Source organism: Musca autumnalis, unplaced genomic scaffold (genome assembly GCF_047663935.1).
Source record: "Musca autumnalis isolate F117 unplaced genomic scaffold, ASM4766393v1 scaffold_2, whole genome shotgun sequence".
In the NCBI taxonomy this organism is placed as follows: domain Eukaryota; kingdom Metazoa; phylum Arthropoda; class Insecta; order Diptera; family Muscidae; genus Musca; species Musca autumnalis.
Genome location: NW_027411755.1, coordinates 186192412 through 186213858, shown reverse-complemented (window position 1 = coordinate 186213858; position 21447 = coordinate 186192412). Strand labels below are relative to the sequence as shown.

Below are 21447 nucleotides of genomic sequence, written 5' to 3'. Positions count from 1 at the left end.
AGGAAACAATATTTCTCATTGTTGAGGAGATATTCCTCAGTATTAAGCAAATGTTCCTCAACGTTAAGGACACTTTCGTCGTTGTTGAGAATATATTTCCCAATGCTGATGAAACGTTCATCTGCATAAATCCTTCTCAGTCCTGAAAAACATTTCTCGATATTAGAAGAAAACATGTTCAGCTTCTGAGGAAGTAGCTTTCAATATTGAACAAATATTTCTCGATTTAAGGGAACATTTTTTAATGTTGAGGAAACGTTTCTCACTGTTGAATATGCCCTCCATGATGGTGACAGATTCTTCAATGTTGAGGAAACATTCCTCAACGTTGGGGAAACATTCCTCAATGCTGAGGAAATAATGATAAGATCGGAAGATAATCAGCATAAGTCATCATCATTGTTGAGAAAATATTTCTTGGCATCTGAAGAAAGATACCGCAGTGTTCTGAGGACATATTTGTCAGTATTGAAGAAACATGTTGCGATGTTGAGGAAACATTTTTCAATGTTGTGGAATCATTTCTCAATTTTAAGAAAACACTTCTCAATGTTGATGAAACATTAAACTATTTTAAAGAAATGTTCGTTAATGACAGTGTTTATAAAATATTCAGTATTGAGGAAATATTGCTTAGTGTTGAAGAAACATTCCTCGGTATTTGAAGAAATTTTTCTCATTATTTGAGGAAACATTTGTCAATATTGAAAAAAATGTCCGGATGTTGAGGAAATATTTCTCAATTTCCTTTATGGTGGTGTTGAATACTTTCCTCTGTATATGAGGAAACATTATTCAGTTTCTCACTATCTACAAAAATCATTTTTTGCGGATTCTGAAACTTCTATGTTCATAGATGAAAAATAAAAAAAAAGAAAACAAAAAATTGCCGGAGCGCTTTTTAAATAAATCGCGGTCAAAGTTCATATTTTTAGGGTTTTTTGGGTTTTCCCAATTTTGCAGGGAAATCGCAAGCCCTATCAATGTGAAACTAAAGAAAATGTTGTAGCAGTAAAAATTGTCTACAAGTTTGTCCTCTGATATATAGAAGTTCAAATTGGGACAGTTACTGATTGCATCGTCTCATTATAAAACAATATCATGACTGCAATTTTCCAACTTAAACTTATAAAAAATTACGAAAGCCAATCTTGTAGAGCATTTTCAAGGCTATAAGATATTTTCTAGTCCCACTTCAATAAGACTTACCGTTATTAGGCAAATCGTGAAAACCTAACAAAAAATCTAAAAATGGGACCTGTAGGCCTATTCTGTAACTTTTGTCGATTGAAAAGTTGTTAAAATTTCTTTTGTTTTTGTAACAACTACAAAACAAACAAATGAAATTGTTGTAAAATAAACAATGAGTAAAGTTGTTAAAAAGTTACAGAATAGGTACCCTGAACTTCTATATCTCAAAAATGGTAAAACCTAGCAACAAATCATAACTGTCAATCCTCTACAGAATTTCCACAGCTACATCATTTTCTTTAGTCGCATTTCGATAGGACTTGCGGTTTCCAAAGCAAAATCGCGAAAACATAAAATAAAACTAAAAATTTGAATTTTGACCGCCATTTATTTAAAAATCCCTCCAGCGATTTTTTTATGTTTTAGGATTTTTCTCATCTACGAACATTGCTGTTTCAGAATCCGCAAAAACTTCCCAGGTGTAAGCGGTTTTTATTTAAAGTTGGTTAAGGCGCTCCGTACATGACATTGTTGTATAGGGAGGATACAGTCAGTACATTGTCCCAATGTGAACTTTTATATCTCTAAAATGGTAAAACCTGTAGAGAATCGTGTAGAGAATTTTCACAGCTACGATATTTTCTCTAATCCCATTACAATAGAACTTGGGGTTTCCAAGCAAACCTTTAAAAAGCGCTCCGGTGATTTTTTTTGTTTTTTGATTTTTCTCATCTATAAACATTGTAGTTTCAAAATCCGCAAAAACTTCCCAGGTGTAAGCTCCTTTCGTTTAAAGTTAGTTCAAGAGCACCGTGTTACTTCTTTCATTCAATAGAAGTAATAAACTTCTCTCTTTCTCTAAACTTCTTCAACAACATTCCTTATTAAGTGCATTGGATGGGCGGCAGAGCTTTTTGTACCCACCAAATAATTTCTCCCAGTGTAAGCACGTTTCAAAGTTAACAAAAAAAGTGTTGTGCATTGTTTTTATTAAAAAGTGTCAGCCAGCTAGTTAGTCAGTCAGTCTGGCGATAGTTTTGTTTTATATTTATTTTTATTTGGATTTACCATAATTGTCGTTTAGTTTACTTTCAAAGGCGAGTCAATTTTTTCTGTATTGTCTGTCGATAATGATTTGTTTGTTTTTGATTTTTACTTAGCTTCAGTTTTCATTAGAGCTTCTTACAAATCGGTTTAATTCTTCACAGTTTGTTTTGAAAAAAAAAATATTCATTAAAAAAATAAATAAATAAAAAACACGTAAATAAAGAAAAATAAAACGGATTACGGTTTTGCGGTTATTGTGAGAAAGTTTTGAAATCGAAACGAAGATTAAGTAAATAATTTGTGAAGTTATAAATGAGGTGTGTGTTTATAAAATTAATTGAAAAATATATTTTTTTGGTTTAAACGTTTTAACATATTTTCCATTAAATTAAAAAATCCGGTGAAGATTCCCTTCGGATCAGAATTTAACAACAATAGTACCCTTATAATATAATCCTATTTGGTTTCTAAAAATATATTTTTGAGGAGTATTTATGGAAGTCTCCTTAAAGGAAAGAGAAATTAATTTTTGCTTTGGTCGTCTAGTGAAATTATGGGGATCTTATAGGTTCGCGACATTGGGAAACCCATGCTTAGTAAGCCTTTTTTATTTTGCATAAAAAATAATACATATTCAAATGTTTCTTTTGATATACAGAGACACGGTGCTCTTGAAGCAACTTTAAATGGAAGGTGCTTACACCTGGGAAGTTTTTGCGGATTCTGAAACTACAATGTTCATAGATTATGAAATTTCATAGCTACAACATTTTTAGTCCCATTTCGATATGACTTGCGGTTTCCAAGCAAAATCGTGAAAACCTAAAAACCCCTAAAAATGTCAACTTGAATCGCGATTTATTTAAAAAGGTCTCCGACGATTTTTTTTTGTTTTTTTTTTAATTTTTCTCATCTATGAACATTGTAGTTTCAGAAGCCTCAAAAGTTTCCCAGTTGTAAGCACCTTCCATTAAAAGTTGCTTGAAGATCACCGTGGAGACTGATACTTACCAAAATTCCATATCATAACTCAAATTAATTGTCGTTGAAATTTCCCACATTTTTATTTTGGTTTTCATACAACTATGATGTAATTCATAATTGTATCAAACCCAAAATAAATTGCATAATTTCGGACATGCTGTTGATACAAACCATGTTTTTTCCTCAGATAAATATGACAAAATGACATAAATGCTGCCGGCTGCTGCTGCGAAACGTAATTCGTGAGTGGAGTTACCTCCACCCGCATACCTTTGTTGGTTGTAACCTACCTTATTTGTTTGCCACAAAACTTTACAGCATAGAAAGTTTACCCTTGTAACAATTTTCGCTATAATAGACAAAACTCAACGACCTGTAATCATGATTTAAATTCCCTCTTACAACTGGCTGGCCATTCGTCGCCACTCCACTCCACAAAGCATTGTTTGTTATTGTGCCACACTGCTGTTGGCCATTTGTCCATTTTGTATAACCGGTTTTAAAAGTTGTTGTTTACAATTTTTTTTATATTTTCATTTAGAAAATAAATCTGCACATTATCTTTCTGTTTGGAGATTTTAGATAAAATTGTGGAGAGAGAAAAAAATATTGCATGCTTTCATAGAAGCGAAAAACAAAACGCTAACGGCTATCATTTCCAGCTAATATGTATTTTTATTTTCTTCAGCAACGTCATGAACACAAGCAACAGCAGCATATGGTTAGTGAATAGTTGCTTTATTTGCCTACCTACCTACCTCACTTTAGTGATGTCGATTGGGATATTTCCGTAGAATGTGGGATGATTTCAGAGTATCACCTTCGAACCAAAAAGAAATATCCTCTTAATGCTTGATGAAATAAACATTTCTCCTTGGAATCTAAGGAATCATTCGTCCGTTTCTTACAAAATATTCCCCACTATTTAAGGAGGCATTCTTCGGTATCTGGGTAAGCCTTCTTCAGTATTTTAAGAAGCCTTTACTCAATATCTGAAGAAACTTTTCCCAGTTCCTTAGAAACCCTTACTCAGTATCTGAAGAAACCTTTCTCAGTATTTGAGGGGACTTTCCTCAATATCGGAGGAAACCTTCCTCAATATTTGAGGAAACCTTCCTCAGTGTCTGAGGATATGTACCTCAAAGTCTGGGGAATGGTTCCTTAGATACTTAGGAAAGATTCCTCAGTGTCTTTCGAAAGGATTGGAGGAAACCATCTCAGTATCGAAGAAGAGAAAACCCTTCCTCAGTATCAGAATCTGAGGAAGCCTTCCTCCATTATCTGAAGAAACCTTCCTCAGTATATGAGGAAAACATCTCATTATCTGCGCAAACCTTCCTCAGTATCTAAGGAAACTTTCCTCAGTATTCGATTAAAATTTCTCTGAGAAAACCTTCCCTCATTATTTGGGCAAACCTTCATCAGTATCTGAGGTAACTTTTCTCAATATCTAAAGAAGCCTTTCTCAGTTCCCTAGGAAAACTTACGCAGTACCTGAGGAGACATTCCTCAATATTTGAGGAAACCTTCCTTAATATTTGAGAAAACCTTCCTCAGTGTCTGAGGATATGTACCTCAAAGTCTGGGGAATGGTTCTTTATATGGTGTGGAAAGATTCCTCAGTGTCTTTGGAAAGGATTGGAGGAAACCATTCTAAGTATCTGAGAAAACCTTCCTCGGTATCAGAATCTGAGAAAGCCTTCCTTAGTATATGTGGAAACCGTCTCATTATCTGCGCAAAACCTGCCGCAGTATCTGAGGAAACTTTCATCAGTATTCGATTAAACTTTCCTCTGAAGAAACCTTCCTTCATTATTTGAGCAAACCTTCCTTCATTATCTGAGGAAACTTTCCTCAGTAACCGAGTAAACTTTTCTCAGTATATGAGGAAAGCTCCTTCAATATCCGAGGAAACCTTCATCAGTGTCTGAAACCTTTGTCAGTGTCCTCCAAATCATCCATCATAGGAAATATTCCTCAATATCTGAGGATACGTTGCCCAATATGTTAGGAAATCTTCCTCAGCGTCAGAGGAGCGATTTCTCGGCGTTTGAAGAACGACTTTTCAGCGTCTGAGGATAGATTCCTCAGTGTCTGAGAAAAGATTTCCTAGCGCCTGGGGAAAGATTCCTCAGCATTTGATGAGAAATTCCTCACTGTCTGAGAAAAAAATCATCAGCATCTAAGGATAGATTCCTCTCCGTGTGAGGAAAGATTTCTCAGTGTCTGAATAAACCTTCCTCAATATCTAAGGAAACATTACTCATATCTGAGGAAACCTTCCCCAGTATGTTAGTAAATCTCACTTAGCGTCAAAGGAACGATTCCGCATTGTTTGAAAAACGATTTATCAGTGTCTGAGGAATGATTCTTCAGCGTCTGAGGATAAATTCCACAGTGTCTGAGGAAAGATTCCCCGGTGTTTGGGGAGAAATCCTCAGCATTTGAGGAAAGATTCCTCAGCATCTGAGGAAATTTTCCTCACCGTGTGAAGAAAGATTTCTCAGTATCTGAAGAAGCTTTCCTCAATATCTTAGAAAACATTCCTCAGTATCTGAGGAAACTTCCCCAGTATGTTAGGAAGTCGTCCACAGCGTCAGAGGATCAATTCTTCAGTTTTTGAAGAACGATTTCTCTCTGAAGAACAATTCCCCAGTGTCTGGGGAAAGATTCCTCAGCATCTGAGGAAAGATTCCACACCATCTGAGGAAAGATTTTTCAGTGTCTGGGAAAACATTCCTCCGTATTTTAGGAAATTTTTCTCAGTATCTGAGGAAACATTTCCAGTATGTTAGAAAATCTTCCTCAGCGACGATTCCTCAGTGTCTGAGGAAAGATACCTCAGTGTCTAATGAACGATTTCCCTGTGTCTGAGGAAAGATTCCTCAGCATCTGAGTACGATTCCTCAGCATATTAGGTACGATTCGTCAGTATTTTAGCAAAGATTCCTTAGTGTCTGAGAAAAGGGGAAAGATTTCCCAGTGTCTTACGAAACATACCTCCGTATCTGACGAAACATTCCTCAGTATCTGAGGAAGCATTTCTCAGAATTATTATTCAGTATCCCAGGAAAACTTCAACAGTAGCGGGGGAAATCTTTCTCAGTATCGGATATCTGAGGAAATCTGAGGACTTCTACCCCAATATCCCAAAAAGCCTTCTCAGCGTCTAACGAACGATGCCTCAGCGTCTAACGAACGATTCTTCAGCGTCTAAGGAACGATTCTTCAGTGTCTGAGTAAAAATTCCTCAGTGTCTGAAGAATGATTCCTCAGCGTCAGAAAAAAATCCACAGTATTTAAGGAAAGATTTCTCAGGGTCTGAGAAAAGATTCCTCATTGTCTGAGGAAAGATACCTCAGTATCTGAGGAAAGATTCCTCATTGTCTGAGGAAAGATTCCTCATTGTCTGAGGAAAGATTCCTCAGCATCTGAAGTACGATTCCTCAGCCTATTAGGTACGATTCATGAGTATTTTAGCAAAGATTTCTCAGAGTCTGACGAAACATTCCTCAGTAACTGAAGAAACATTCCTCAGTATCTGAGGAAACATTTCTCAGAAATATTATTCAGTATCCGAAGAAATATCGCAGATTCCTCAGCGTCAGAAAAAAATCCACAGTGTTTAAGGAAAGATTTCTCAGGGTCTGAGAAAAGATTCTTCAGTATCCGAGGAAACCTTCAACAGTAGCGGGGGAAATCTTTCTCAGTATCGGAGAAAAACTTGCTCAATATCTGAGGAAATCTGAGGAGTTCTTCCCCAATATTCCAAAAAGCCTTATCAGCGTGTGAGGTACGATTCCTCAGCGTCTAGTGAACGATTCCTCAGCTTCAGTGTCTGAGTAAAAATTCCTCAGTGTCTGAAGAAAGATTCTTCAGCGTCAGAAAAAAAATCCACAGTGTTTAAGGAAAGATTTCTCAGGGTCTGAGAAAAGATTCTTCAATTTCTGAGAAACGATCCCTCAATATCTGAGGAAAGATTCCTCAGTATCTGAGGAAAGATTCCTAATTGTCTGAGGAAAGATTCCTCATTGTCTGAGGAAAGATTCCTCAGCATCTGAAGTACGATTCCTCAGCCTATTAGGTACGATTCGTGAGTATTTTAGCAAAGATTTCTCAGTGTCTGACGAAACATTCCTCAGTACCTGAAGAAATATTATTCAGTATCCGAAGAAACCTTCAACAGTAGCGCGGGAAATATTTCTCAGTATCGGAGATTCCTCAGCGTCAGAAAAAAATCCACAGTGTTTAAGGAAAGATTTCTCAGGGTCTGAGAAAAGATTTTTCAATTTCTGAGAAACGATTCTTCATTGTCTGAGGAAAGATTCCAAAGTGTCTGTGGAAAGATACCTCAGTGTCTAACGAACGATTCCTCAGCATCTGAATTACGATTCCCCAGCATATTAAGTACGGTTCGTCAGTAGTTTGGCAAAGATTTCTCAGTGTCTGACGAAACATTCTTCAATATCTGAGGAACGTTACTCAGTATCTGAGAAAACATTTTTCAGAAATATTATTCAGTATCAGAGGAAACCTTCAAACATTATCAGGGGGAATCTTTCTCAGTATCGGAGGAAACTTTGCTCAATATCTGAGGAAACCTGAGCAGTTCTTACCCAATATCCCGAAAAATCCTTCTTAGCGTGTGAAGTACGATTCCTCAGCGTCAAGTTAACGATTCCTCAGCGTCTAGGGAACGATTCTTCAGAGTCTGAGGAAAATTTTTAAACGTCTGCGAAAAGATTCTCAGCGTCTGAGGGAACCATCGTTAGTATCTAAGGAAACAGTTCTTAGCATCTGGGGAAACCTTTCTGAGAATCTGAGTGGACTTTCCACAATATCTGAGGAAAAATTTTTCCGTCTAAGAAGAACTTTTCCTTAGAGTGCGAGTCCGAAACATTCCTCAATGTTGATAAAACAGTTCTCAGTGTTAAATTCCTCAGTGTTGAGGAAACATTCCTCAGTGTTGAGGAAACCGTCTTTAATATTGAGGAAACATTCTTCAGCTTTGAGTAAACGTTCCTCGTTGTTGAGGAAACATCCCTTTATGTTGAGGAAGCATCCCACTATGTTGAGGAAACATTTCTGTGTTGAGGATACAATCTTTAATGTTAGGGAAACACTGTTCAATGTTAAAGAAACATTCTACAAGTGTAGCAACATTCCTCAACATTGAGGAAACATTCCTCGGCGTTAAGGAAACATTCTTCCGAGTCTGGGAAAAAACATATGGGTATTTGAGGAAATACTTGGAAACGTTCCTGAATTTTCATCAGATATTTATTCCTCCATGTTGATGAAACATTCTTTAATATTGAAGAAGTATTCCCCAATGTTGAAGAAAAACTTATCAATGATGAGGAAATATTTCTCAATGTTGATGAAACATTCTTCTGAGTCTGCGGACAAACAAACATATGTGTGTGGTGATGAAACATTCTTCAACATTGAAGAAACGTTTCTCAATGTTGATCAGATATTCTTTAATGCTGATGAAACATTCTTCAATATTGGAGAAACATTCCGCAGTGCTTCTGAAACATGCCTCAATATTGAGGAAACATTCCTCTATGTTGAGTACACAATCCTCAAAGTTGGGTAAACATACCTCAAAGGTAAGGAAACATTATTCAAGTTGTGTTAACATTCCTCAATATTGAGGAAACATTCCTCGGTGATGAGGAAACATTCTTCAGTGTTGAGGAAACATTCTTCAAAGTCTGAGGAAACAAAAGCATATGTGTATGGCTATGAAACATCCTTTAGTGTTGAAGAAACGTTTCTCAATGTTGATCAGATATTTCTTTATGTTGATGAAACATTACTCAATGTTTCTGAAACATGTCACAATGTTGAGTATACAATCGTCAATGTTAGGTAAACACACCTCAGTGTTAAGGAAACATTCTTCAAGTTGTGGAAACATTCTGTGTGTTGAGGAAACATTATTCATTGTTGAGGAAATTTTATTCAGTGTTGAGGAAACATTCCTCAATATTGAGGAAGTATTTCTCAATGTTGAGAAAATGTTTTTCAATGTTGAGGCAACATTCCATAATGCTGAGGAAACATTCCTCAATGATGAAAAAACATTTCTCAATGTTGACGAAAAACTCATTAATGATAAAGAAACATTCCTCAATGTTTAGGAAACATTCTTCTGAGTGTCGGAAAAAAACATATGTGTATGTTGATTAAATAGTATCCAATTTTGAAGAAGCATTCCTCAATGTTGAGGAAAAACTTATCAATGATGAGGAAAACTCATTAATGATGAAGGAACGTTCCTCAAAATTAAGGAAACATTCTTCTGAGTGTGAGGAAATATTCTTTAATGTTACGGAAACGTTCCTAAATGTTGATTAAATGTTCACGCTTCAATTTTGATGAAACATTCTTCTAAGTCTGAGGAAAAAAACATATGTGTATGTTGAGGAAATATTCTCCAACGTTGAAGAAAAGTTCCTGAAACATTCTTCAATATTGAGGAAACATTTCTCAGTGCTGCGGAAACATGTCTCAATGTTGAGGAAACATTCCTTAATGCTGAGGACCCATTCCTAAATGTTGAGGAAACATTCCTAGGTTGTAGGAAAAGGAATTTCGTTTATTCCTTAGTCTAAAAAAATCTTCTTAGTTATTAAAGAGCCGTTCCATAGCATCTGTTCCATAACTGTGTTGTTTATAACCTCAACCTCCGAAACTTTTTAGAAAATCCATGCACAATTCGTCATCTCTAACCACAATGTTTACCCGGTATGTATTCATAGTTGAGCGCTATTTTGTGTTGGTACTTCTTCAGCCTGCTTGCTGCAAGGGTATGAGGCAAACAATAAACAAAACCAAAAAAGAAGAAAAAAATAGAAAACATGTCCCAAGTTTATAACCATTTATTGCGGTTATATCAGCAATCAAATGAAAGTGAATGTTGTGGCTACCGGTAGACAAAAATACAACAGCAACAACAGTATATAAATAAATAGAAACAATACAAATAATTTTATAATAATAATAAAAAATAATAACGCAAGTAATGGTTAAATTTCTCTTTAGGGGTCACCAACCAACATTTATGGACATTTACTTTTTGTTTTTCCTCTCCCAATTTGGTCATGCGGTGGTTTGGACGTTGTTGTCATATCTACGTGCCAGGAAAGACAACAAAATTTGAATTACTATAATGGTGGTTTTGTTTTTTTTACATTTATTATTTATTATTGACATTTTATTGCGACAAGCTATAGAAAGGGGCTTTTGTTTATTTTTTACATAAATTGAAAGATAAAAATACATTAATTTCTATTTGAATTTCCAAGCAAAGATTTATTGACTATGTAATACCGAACTTAAGCAATGCTTCGAAACGGATTAAAGTTGGGAAAAAATTAAATGATATTAGAAATAAATTTGAAATCAACCATATAATTATATCTCTTAGAACCATACTAAACATATTAGCTAACAAATGCTCATACAGTGTTATACGCTTTCTTTGCCAATGTTCTTAAGTCTAAAGCGGCACAGAAACACAATGAAACATCCTCTGATAATGGTTTTTAGTCAGTCAGTTAGTCAGTTTAAAGCAAAATGTAAAATCATATGGAAATGTTGTAGTTGCCATGCACATTCAGCCAGCCACCTCATTTTTCACCTTGTCCTCCTCCGTTCATGTCTTAAGAACTGCCCTTATTTTTCGATTAAATTTATTGTAGCCAAAAGAATATTATACTCGTAGATGTCCATTTTCATAAAATGTGCCAAAAATTTATTATTCATACTTTAATTCTTTCTTTTAACAGAAGTACCCTTAAAGTACCATTACCATATTTTCACCCACCACTGGCTTCAACCAACACTTGGATTCCACGAAAAAAAATGTATGTCATTTTAATTCGAACTCATATAATTTTAATGACCTTTATTTGTATAAATGACCTATATGAAGAAAACGAAAAAAAAGAAAGGAAAACAACCAAAAATTGCTGTTCACTTATTAATATCTTGGGACACATTATGTTGAAATAATCCAAAGAGACTTCTGCCAAAGTTTGAGCCATTGGCTCATTCTGTATATTTCTTACACCAAAAAAGAAAGATGAATTTGTAATGTTTCCTTTTACCGTTAAAGGCTTTAGGCATGGACTTTGAACCCTTTTTTTATTCAATTAAGCTTTCATTTCAAATACTTTTCATTGACTTTTTGTAAGTTCCAATTGAGGAGTTTTCTTTGTTTTGTTTGTGGTATTTTATAGGGCAATACCCTTTTTGGGTCATTATGTTCGGCATTTTTTTGTAGCCACGAAAAAAGGAAGAAAACAAAAAAATTCTGTGAAACTGGACTTACGAGTATTCCCTTTGCTATCAGCTGCAGTTTTTTTCTTCAAGGAATTTGAACAGTGTTTAAAAAAAGAGATTGTATTTTTTCGCCAAGTGAAACAAAGACTATGCAAAACGGCATTTTCCTCTTCTCAGTAACTGAGGGTAAAGAGGCTCCTTTTTCTTACTACCAATGAAGCCTCACATTTTGAAGGCCTTCGACCTAGTGTCTGGACATATCTCACAATGAGGAGACATTCTTAAAAAAATATTGCTCACAGTTAGGAAACATTTCTGAATGTTGAAAATCATTCCTTAATGTTGAGGAAACATCGTTCAATGTTGTCGAAAAATTTTTCAATGTTGACGAAACATTTTTCAATGTTGAGGAAGCATTTCTCAATGTTAAGGAAGCATTTTTCAGTGGTGAAGAAACAATCCTAAATGTTCGAAAATAGTTCTCAGTTTCTCAATGTTGAGGAATCAATTTTCAATGTTCTGGAAACAATCCTAAATGTTGAGGAAACATTCCCCAAATTTAAGGAACATTTCTCAATGTTGAGCAAATATTCCTCAATATTGAGAAAACATTGATTAATGTTAAGGAATCATTATTGGTCTATGTTTTAAAATATTCCTTCCTGGGAAAGTTCCGAGGGTTGAAGAAACAATCCTAAATGTTGAGGAAACATTGTTCACCGTTGAGGAAACTTTCTTCAATGTTGACGAAACATTTCTCAATGTTGAAGAAACATCCGCCAATGTTGAGAAAACATTCCCCAATGTTGAGGAAACATTGCTCAATGTTAAATAAACCTCACTATCTGAGAAGAGACGCTTCGGTATCTGAGAAGAGAAGAGATTTCTCAGCATCTGCAATTTTTTCACGGAATTCGAACAGCCAGATTTCTATTGATTGCTAAGTAAAATTGAAGAAGCTGGGTCAAATGGAGTTTTCTTTCCTCCGTATTTGACTCCTCAGCATTTGAGGAAAGTCTCCTCGGTGTCGGAGGAAAGGTTTCTCAGTGTCTGATGAAAGATTTCTCAGTATCTGAGGATATATTTATCGGTGTTTGAAGAAAAATTCCTCCGTGTCTTCGGAAAGATTCCGGCGGAATGCCTACTCAGTGTCAGAGGAAAAATTCCTCAGTGTCTGTGGAAATATTCCCTAGTTTCTGAGGAAAGATTCATCAGTGTCCGTGGAATGATTTCTCTGTCTCTCATAAAAGATTGTTCATTTTCTGAAACACCATTCCTCATTGTCTGAGAAACTTTCCCAGTGCCTGGGGAAAGATTCCTTAGTATTTGAGGAAAAATTCCTCAGTGTCTGGGGATAAACTCCTCAGTATCGGAGGAAAGACTCCTCAGTGTCTGAGGAAAGGTTTCTCAGTATCTGAGGATATATTTCTCGGTGTTTGAAGAAAAATTCATCCGTGTCTGCGGAAAGATTCCCCTGAGTCCGGCGGAATGCTTACTCAGCCTGAGAGGAAAAATTCCTCAGCGTTTGTGGAAAGATTCCCTAGTTTCTGAGGAAAGTTTCATCAGTGTCCGTGGAAAGATTTCTCTGTGTCTGATAAAATATTCTTCAGTTTCTGAGACACGATTCTATATTGTCTGAGGAAACTTTCCCAGTGCCTGAGGAAATACTCCTCAGTATCTGAGGAAATACTCTTCAGTGTCTGAGGAAAGATTCCTCAGTGTCTGAGGAAAGATTTCTCAGTATCTGAGGATAGATTCTTCGGTGTTTGAAAAAAAATTCCTCAATGTCTGCTGAAAGAATCATATGAGTCTGCAGATGAAAAATTCCTCAGTGTCGGTTAAAAGATTCCCTAGTTTCTTAAGAAAGACTCTTCAGTGTCCGTGGAAAAATTTCTTCGTATCTGATAAAATATTCTTCAGTTTCTGAGACACGATTCCTTATTGTCTGAGGAAAGATTCTTCAGTGTCTGAGGACAAACTCCTCAGTATTCGAGGAAAGATTTCTCAGAATCTGAAGATAGAATCCTCAGTGTTTGAGGAAAAATTCATCATCCTCTGAGTCCGAGGAATGCTTTCTTATTGTCTGAGGAATGATTCCCCAGTGCCTGAGGAACGCTTCATCAGAGTCTGTGGAAACGAATCCTCAATGTTTGAGGAAAGATTCCTCCGTGTTGGATGAAAGATTCATCAGCATCTGGAAAACGATTTCTCAGTGTTTGAGGAAAGATTCTTTGGTGTTTGAGGAAATATTCCTCAGTGTATATGGAAATATTTCTCTGTGTCCGAGGAACGATTTTTCATTCTCTTTGGAAAGATTTCTAAGTATATCGGGAAAAATTCCTCAGTGTCTGGCTAATGATTTCTCAGTGTCAGTGTTCGTGGAAAGATTCCTCAGTGTCTGGGGAGAAACTCCCCAGTATCCGATTAAAGATTCCTTAGTATCTGAGCATAGATCCCTCGGTGTTTAAGGAAAAATTCCTTAGTGCCTGTCTGACGCTAGATTCCTCTAAGGCTGAGGAACGATGCCTTAGTGTATAAGAAGAGATTTCCCGGCGTCTGAGGAAGGCTTACTCAGTGTCAAAGGAAAAATTCCCGTGTCTGAGGAAAGACTTATCAGTGTGTGAGGAAATTTTCCTCAACGTCTGAGGAAAGATTCCTCGGCGTCTGAGGAAAGTTTCATCAGTGTTTGTGGAAAGATTTCTCTGTGTCTGAAAAAAGATTCTCAGTTTCTGTGAAACGATTCCTCATTGTCTGAGGAAAGATTCCCCAGTGCCTGACGAACGCTTCATCAGAGTCTGTGGAAAAAATTCTCAATGTCTGAGGAAAGTTTCCTCAACGTCTGAGGAAAGATTCGTCTGTGTCTGAGGAAAGATTCCTCTGTGTCTGAGAAAAGATTCCTCAATGTCTGAGCAAAGATTCCTCTGTGACTGAGGATAGATCCCTCTGTATCGGAGGAAACATTCCTCAGCTTCTTGAACGCTTCCTCAGTGTCTGATGAAAGATCACTCAGTGTCTGAGGAAATATTTCGCAGTGTTTGTTGAAAGATTCCTCCGTATCTGCGAATATATTCTTCAGTGTCCGAGTGAGAATATTTCTGCGACTAAGAAAATATTAGTCTGCCTCCGAGTGTCTGAGGAAAAATTCTTCATTGGCTGAGAAAATATTCCTCTGTGACTGAAGATAGATTCCTTAGCATGTGAGGAAAGTTGCCTCTTTATCGATCAGGTACGAATCCTCAGTGCATGAGGAAAGATTCCTCAGTTTCTGAAGAATGATTTCTATGTGTTTGATGAAAGATTTCTCAGTGTCTTAGGAATGATTCCTCTGTATATGGGAACGATTCCTCAGTTTCTGAGGAAAGATTTCTCAGTGTCTGGGGAACGATTTCTCAGCGTCTGAGTAACGATTCCTTAGCGTCTGTGAGAAAATTTTCATATGTGTGGGGAATATTCGTCAGTATCTAAAGAGGACAAAATCCTCTGCGGCTAAAAATATGTATATTAGCCTGCCTCCGAGTGTCTGGGAAAAAATTCATCAGTGGCTTAGAAAAGATTCCTCTGTCTCTGAGGATAGATTATTCAGTTCCTGAAGAAACATTCGCCAGTGTCTGAAAAAAACCCCGAAGTGTCCGCGGGTAGATTCCTTATTACTGAGGAAAGTTTTTCTAGCGTCTGGGGAATGATTCTTCAGTGTAGAGGAAATATTTATCAGTGTCTGAGATAAGTTTCCTCAGCGTATGATGTAATGCTCCTCTGTGTGTCTGAGGAAAGATTCCTCAACGTCGAAGAAAACATTCTTCGGCGTTTAAGGAAAAATGTATCTGTCTGTGTGGAAAGTTTTTTCCGTGTCTTAGGAAAGATTCCTCAGTATCTCAGAAAATATTTGTCAGTGTCTGGGGAAAGTGTCTACGATAAGTCTGAGAAAATATTTATCGGTGTCGAGGAAAAGGTTTCTCCGTGCCTGAGAATAGACTCCTCAGTATCTAAAGAAAATGTGTTTTGCGACTAAGGGACTAGTCGTCTACTTGTGACGAAAAAATCTACAGTGTCTGGGAAAAGGATTCACAGAGGTTGAGGAAAGAAACCTGAACACCTGAAAAAGTTTCGTAAGCGACTAGGAAACGGTTTCTCAGGATCTGAGAAAAAAAATACGCGGTGTTAAATAAAATATATCTCAGCATTTGAGTATAGATACTGTAGGCTGCCTCTAAACATTCCTTAATGTAAGAGGAAAGTATTTGTAAGAAATACTCCTAATCTGATGATGATTCTTAATGTCCGACAATTCTTAATGTCCGACAAATAAAAAGGAGGGCAGTTTCCTAAAAATGAGGCATCTCTGTATTTCTAGTTCCTAAATTCTGACAGAGAAATCGGTGAAAAAGAAGAATTTAGTTTTGTGACAGTCATGTGCGCATCTGTTCAGAATTTAGTCAGACATTTGTTCCATTGGTCGGACAATTTGTCAGAGTATACACACAGAAAAGAAATATTGTTGAAGCCTGTTTTGAGAGAAAATTAGAGTATTACAAATACCTCAAAAGATAGATTTCTGGATTGATTATGTGGTTTTTCCAACAATATATATTTTTACATTCAATATCCTATTTTGCTTTCAGAATATGTTTGCTTCAACAATATTTTTCCCCTGTGGGTACATCAAAGTTCTCACAGTCTGATTTACGATGCGTCAATTGACACGAAATATATCAGACACCTCTGAGTAATGTCTGAAGATTTCCGAGAAATCTCAGGAAATTGGTAAGATTTTTATCAGAAAATGTGTACGACTGGTCTGAAAATTGCTCAGAGAATAAAATAAATATTATCGCCTCTACGATTCTCAATAGCCCGAAAAATATCAGACAACTCTGAGCAATGTCTGATGTCTTCTAAAAAATCTTAGAAAATTAGTAAGACATTTCTTGCGATATACAGATATTGGTTAGAGAGTAAAACAATCGTCGCAACGATTCACAATGGCACGAAATATATCAGAAAATGTTGAGGAACTTGTGAACTCTTCAAAAAATTCATTCGGTAGAGGGATAGAGACAGTTGGCGATGTGATGTGATACTATTGTTAACTGATAACTGATAAGTTTAGGTTAATTTAGTTGAATTTTCGATAATTTTAATATTTGAATTGTAACGTAGATTTGTAGATTGAGCAGTTACTTTGTTAAAATCGAGTTACAACAACAATTATTGAATAGAATTCTCTCCATCATTCTAGCTCTTGCTTTACATGTCAGTGATGTGCTTTTGTTTCCTTTTATTTTGGCATAATCATGCAATTATAGCTTAGTTAGCTATTTGTTGTATTTGTTTTGCTATTGTTTTTCGTGTTCTGGGTATTCGTTGCTTATTTGGTTTCTGGAAGTTGCCAGATGCCCTAGAAACTTCAACAACGAAAACCGAAGGGATATAAATACCAGGAGATTGGGAAACAGTAAGTTAGTTATGTTTTAGACGTCAAACTGGGCAGTCGGTTAAAGAAGTAAAGGAAAGCTGTGTGCTTAATGGAGAAGCTATGTGCTTAGCAATTAAAGTCGGTTGTGAATAGGAGTAATAAAGTAAATAAAGCATTGAAGAAAAGTTATCTAAAACGAACCCTGTTTTTGGTACAAATCGTACTGGGGAATAAAATAACGTCTACACGGAGGTTAGTTATATCTAGACAGCGGAATCCTATGCAAGTGCATATGTAGTTAGGATGGTCGTAGAGAAAATCTGATTAGACAGAAACTCGTTTTATCACAAAATAAAACGAATTAGGCACCATAGAACGGTACCTCCCGATTTCCTATATTTTGAAGGTTGTGGCCTCCACATCGCACTTAAATGGCTGACATTTTGTATAAAGTCTTCGTTGGGAGTATAAAAGTTTCCACCTGAAATTTGTCAGTATAGGTTCACGTCTGCATATAGCCCCCATAAAACGGTACCTCCGGATTTCTGGTATTTTGAAGGTTGTGGTCTCAATATCCCTCCGAAATGGCTGAAATTTGGTATTTAGTCTTCCTTGGGGGTATAAAACTTTTCACCTGAACTTTTTCGATATAGGTCGACGTCTTCATATAGCTTCCATAGTACGGTACCTCCCGATTTTCGGTATTTTGAAATTTGTGGCCTCAATATCCCACCGAAATGACTGAAATTTGGTATTTAGTTTTCGTTGGGGGTATAAAACTTTCCACCTGAAATTTCTCGGTATAGGTTCACGTCAGCAATTAAGCCCCCATAGAACGGTACCTCCGGATTTCTGGTATTTCCAAGGTTGTGGTCTCAATATCCCTCCGAAATGGCTGAAATTTGGTATTAAGTCTTCCTTGGGGGTATAAAACTTTCCACCTGAAATTTTTCGATATAGGTCCACGTCTTCATATAGCCCCCATAGAACGGTACCTCCGGATTAATGGTATTTTGAAGGTTGTTGCCTCAATATCCCTCCGAAATGACTGAAATTTGGTATTTAGTCTTCGTTGGGGGTATAAAACTTTCCACCTGAAATTTGTCGTTATAGGTCGACGCCTGCATATAGCCCCCATAGAACGGTACCTCCGTATTTTGTAGGTAGTGGTCTCAATATCCTTCCGAAATGGCTGAAATTTGGTTTTAAGTCTTCCTTGGGGGTATAAAACTTTCCACCTGAAACTTTCGATATAGGTCCACGTCTTCATATAGCCCCCATAGTACGGTACCTCCGGATTTCTGGTATTTTGAAGGTTGTGGCCTCAAAATTCCACCGAAATGGCTGAAATTTGGTATTTAGTCTTCGTTGGAGGTAAAAACCTTTCCACCTGAAATGTGTCGGTATAGGTCGACGTTCGCATATAGCCCCCATAGAACGGTACCTCCGAATTTCTGGTATTTAGAAGGTTGTGGCCTCAATATCCCTCAGAAATGGGTAACATTTGGTATTAAGTCTTCTTTGGGGGTATAAAACTTTTCACCTTAAAATTTTTCGGTTTTGGTGCACGTCTTCCTATAGCACGGTACCTCCCGATTTCCGGTATTTTGAAGGTTGTGGCCTCAATATCCTGCCAAAATGGCTGAAATTTGGTATTAAGTCTTCCTTGGGGGTAAACAACTTTCCGCCTAAAATTTGTCGGTTTAGGTTCAGGCCTTCATATAGCCCCCATAGAACGATACCTCCCGTTTTTCGGTATTTTGAAGGTTGAGGAGGCGGTTATACATTTCTCTATTTTATTGACTTGTCTGAAATGAATTAAAAAAAAATTGTACATTCAAACGTTTTTGTATCTATTATTGAAATATTTGTTGCATAAGAAAATATGTAAAATGCCTAAATTTTGCATATGCTCTCATTTTTGACCCATTTCAGATTGTAATTGATTTTTTAAGCTTTTTCATTTTATATTAAAAGGTTTATTTTGTTGCTGTTCCCGTACAACAAATTCCCTTAAAACACTGTTCATCTTACATGGCAACGTATCGTTTCTTAGCAAAACTGGTGTTAAACCACCACCACAATTTGTGGCTACTATATATGTGCCACTTACTCATTGACTCACTCACATCCGTCCAGTTGTAAGTTTTTTTTCGTGTTACCAAGAAACCATGCTACCAGCGAACCAACCAATGTGGCTAAAACGAAAATCGAGGACATTCGACAACAGAGAATTTTTCATTGCAACAGAATGACCAAAATATTTCGTATGTTTTTTCCTCGTATTTTATTGTTAACTGTGTGTGGTTAAAAAAAACTAACAGCACAAGAAGTTAAGTAAGTTAACATCACAGGGTCCCGTAACCCACAGATGGATAGAGGACGACAGTGTGCAGAATATATGGTACTTGTAAAAAAATAAAAACTACCAAGGCAACATGCAGGGCACAGTGGTCTGTCCGTTCTCCAAGGCAACCAACAACAATGGCTGGTTGACAGGCCGATATTTCAGTTCTGCTGTTGCCGTTGTTACATGACTACAACATAATAAGTCTTGGCGGAATTCCTTCTTAAGTGTTTTGTGTCCGTTTTTTCCTGTTGTTTTTGTCATTGGTGTGTGTTTGTATCGATTTTTTTTACATTTCGTTGTTTTCAAGTTGTAGAGTAATTTGTTATTTTCGTAAATTGTTAACGACTCTCGTTGCATTTTTGGTTTTTTTTTGGTAGTGCCAAAAAGCCAAAACCATAAAAACGACCGGAAATATTAAAAAAAAAAACATTTTGCAGCTGTTCTTGGCTGTTCGTGTATTTCAATAAGAAACCCCAAAAGTAAATAAATGTGAATATTTTGAAAATTAGCAAATTAATACCACATTGATGGATTTTTCATACCTTTCTACTTATTATCAACGTTTTAATTAACACTTATACACTCTATGCTCATAAGGGAATATTCAATTCCATACAAAACAACTCTCCCTCAAAGAAAAAAAACTTTTCATTGACCCAATAGTAAAATAAAACCAATATTACAAAGAAACCCCAAAGAAACATATTTTTACAGTTGCTGCTCCATCTTGTTAAGAACTTTTTTCTTTTGTTGCGGATAGATGTCATCGTTTAGTTAATCCAAATGATTACCACAAGAAAGCAAACAAGCAGGCAAAGCCAACTAGCGAGCCAGCCAGCCAACCAACCAGCCAACTAGAACGATTTCCGTCGATATGATGATGTACCCCAGAGAAAAATGTCAATTTCAAAGAAATGAAACCTCCTCTTCTTTTGATTATCACCTCCTCCCTCAAACCCCCTTAGCTTGTAACGTATCTCTCTATAAGTGAGAAAGTGAGGACACAAAATGTTTATCTTTGTAACGATTTTACGATGATAACGATGTTCTTGAACACTTGAGAGCCTTGTAATAACTTTTGGCAATAGGCCAAAGTGTTAAAATGGGCAAAAAATAGCAAAATGGGGGATGGTATGGTAAGTTGAGGAACATAGAACAAATCCATGAAAATGGGATTAAATAATGAAAATTAAAATCTCAAAAATCTGTAATGGATGAATTTGAAGAAACAATTGGTAAACACCCTCACCACAAGGAATGTATAAGTCAACTTGCTAATTAAAATCCACTTTTACTTACGGAGATTTTAAAATTAAACTTCTCCTTACCATCCACATTTTTTCCTTGGTAAAACCAAACTTATAATACTTTATCACATGGTGACGTAGGGATGAACAAAGTTTTCTTGTTATTTTGAATGTCCTTACTGTTGTCGTTTTAATGTTTGGGTTAGTTATCACGTTTCCCTTACTACCTCTACGATACAATTTCGAGAACAATACACAAATACCACCACTATAACTGAATTCAAAAAGTCAAAACAATATTTAGCATTCCTCTATCATCGTTTTTATCTGTAGAAAAAAAGTCATCGATTGATACATATCAATTTAATGTTTTCGTTAAGGGTACTTATGGTATGCCGGTCGGCATTGCGATACCAAAAATTAGATTTTCTTAAAATTTAAAAAAGTCTGTTTTTCAACAAAACACTCAGGTCACTTATGTTATGCAGGGCAGCAAAAAATAGATTTTCTTAAACTTGAAAAAATTTGTTTTCAACAAAACACTCGATAAAAGCAAATTTTTGGTATACTTTAAAAATTTTCCTAAACCAATATCGAGCTGTTTCAAAAACCGCGCCTAATGATATGCTAGACTAAATAAATAAAAAGTATTTACAAGTTTCACAAAGTCCAGATGGCGCCTTTGCACTAGGATAGGTGTCCCCACACATTGCTATCAACAGTAACGCTTAAGCGAAATGTTTATCCCTAGCCTATATAATATTCTCCTGAGGGTTGATGATCGATCGCACCCATCATCTAATTTTTATATACAGAAAATTCATTTTATTGTATTAAACTAAAATTTACCAAAAATCTAACAATTTATTTTATCTTTTTCTCTTTTTAGGTAAGTTCCATTATAATAAACTGCCACCACA

At 36.2% G+C, this 21447-nt stretch overlaps 1 protein-coding gene across 3 annotated transcripts in view; it reads left to right on the top strand.

The window, feature by feature from the left end:
* The window catches only part of drongo (Arf GTPase activating protein drongo), a 323025-nt gene that overhangs the window by 197986 nt on the left and 103592 nt on the right, over positions 1-21447 (top strand). The window contains exon 1 of one of the 3 annotated variants that reach the window (XM_073970372.1): positions 2358-2555. The exons of the other annotated variants lie outside the window; for them this stretch is intronic. Coding sequence (XP_073826473.1) covers positions 2551-2555 — 5 coding nt within the window. The 5' untranslated portion in view covers positions 2358-2550. Of the gene's footprint in view, positions 1-2357; positions 2556-21447 lie in introns of those variants that run through there. 3 annotated transcript variants of the gene reach the window in all.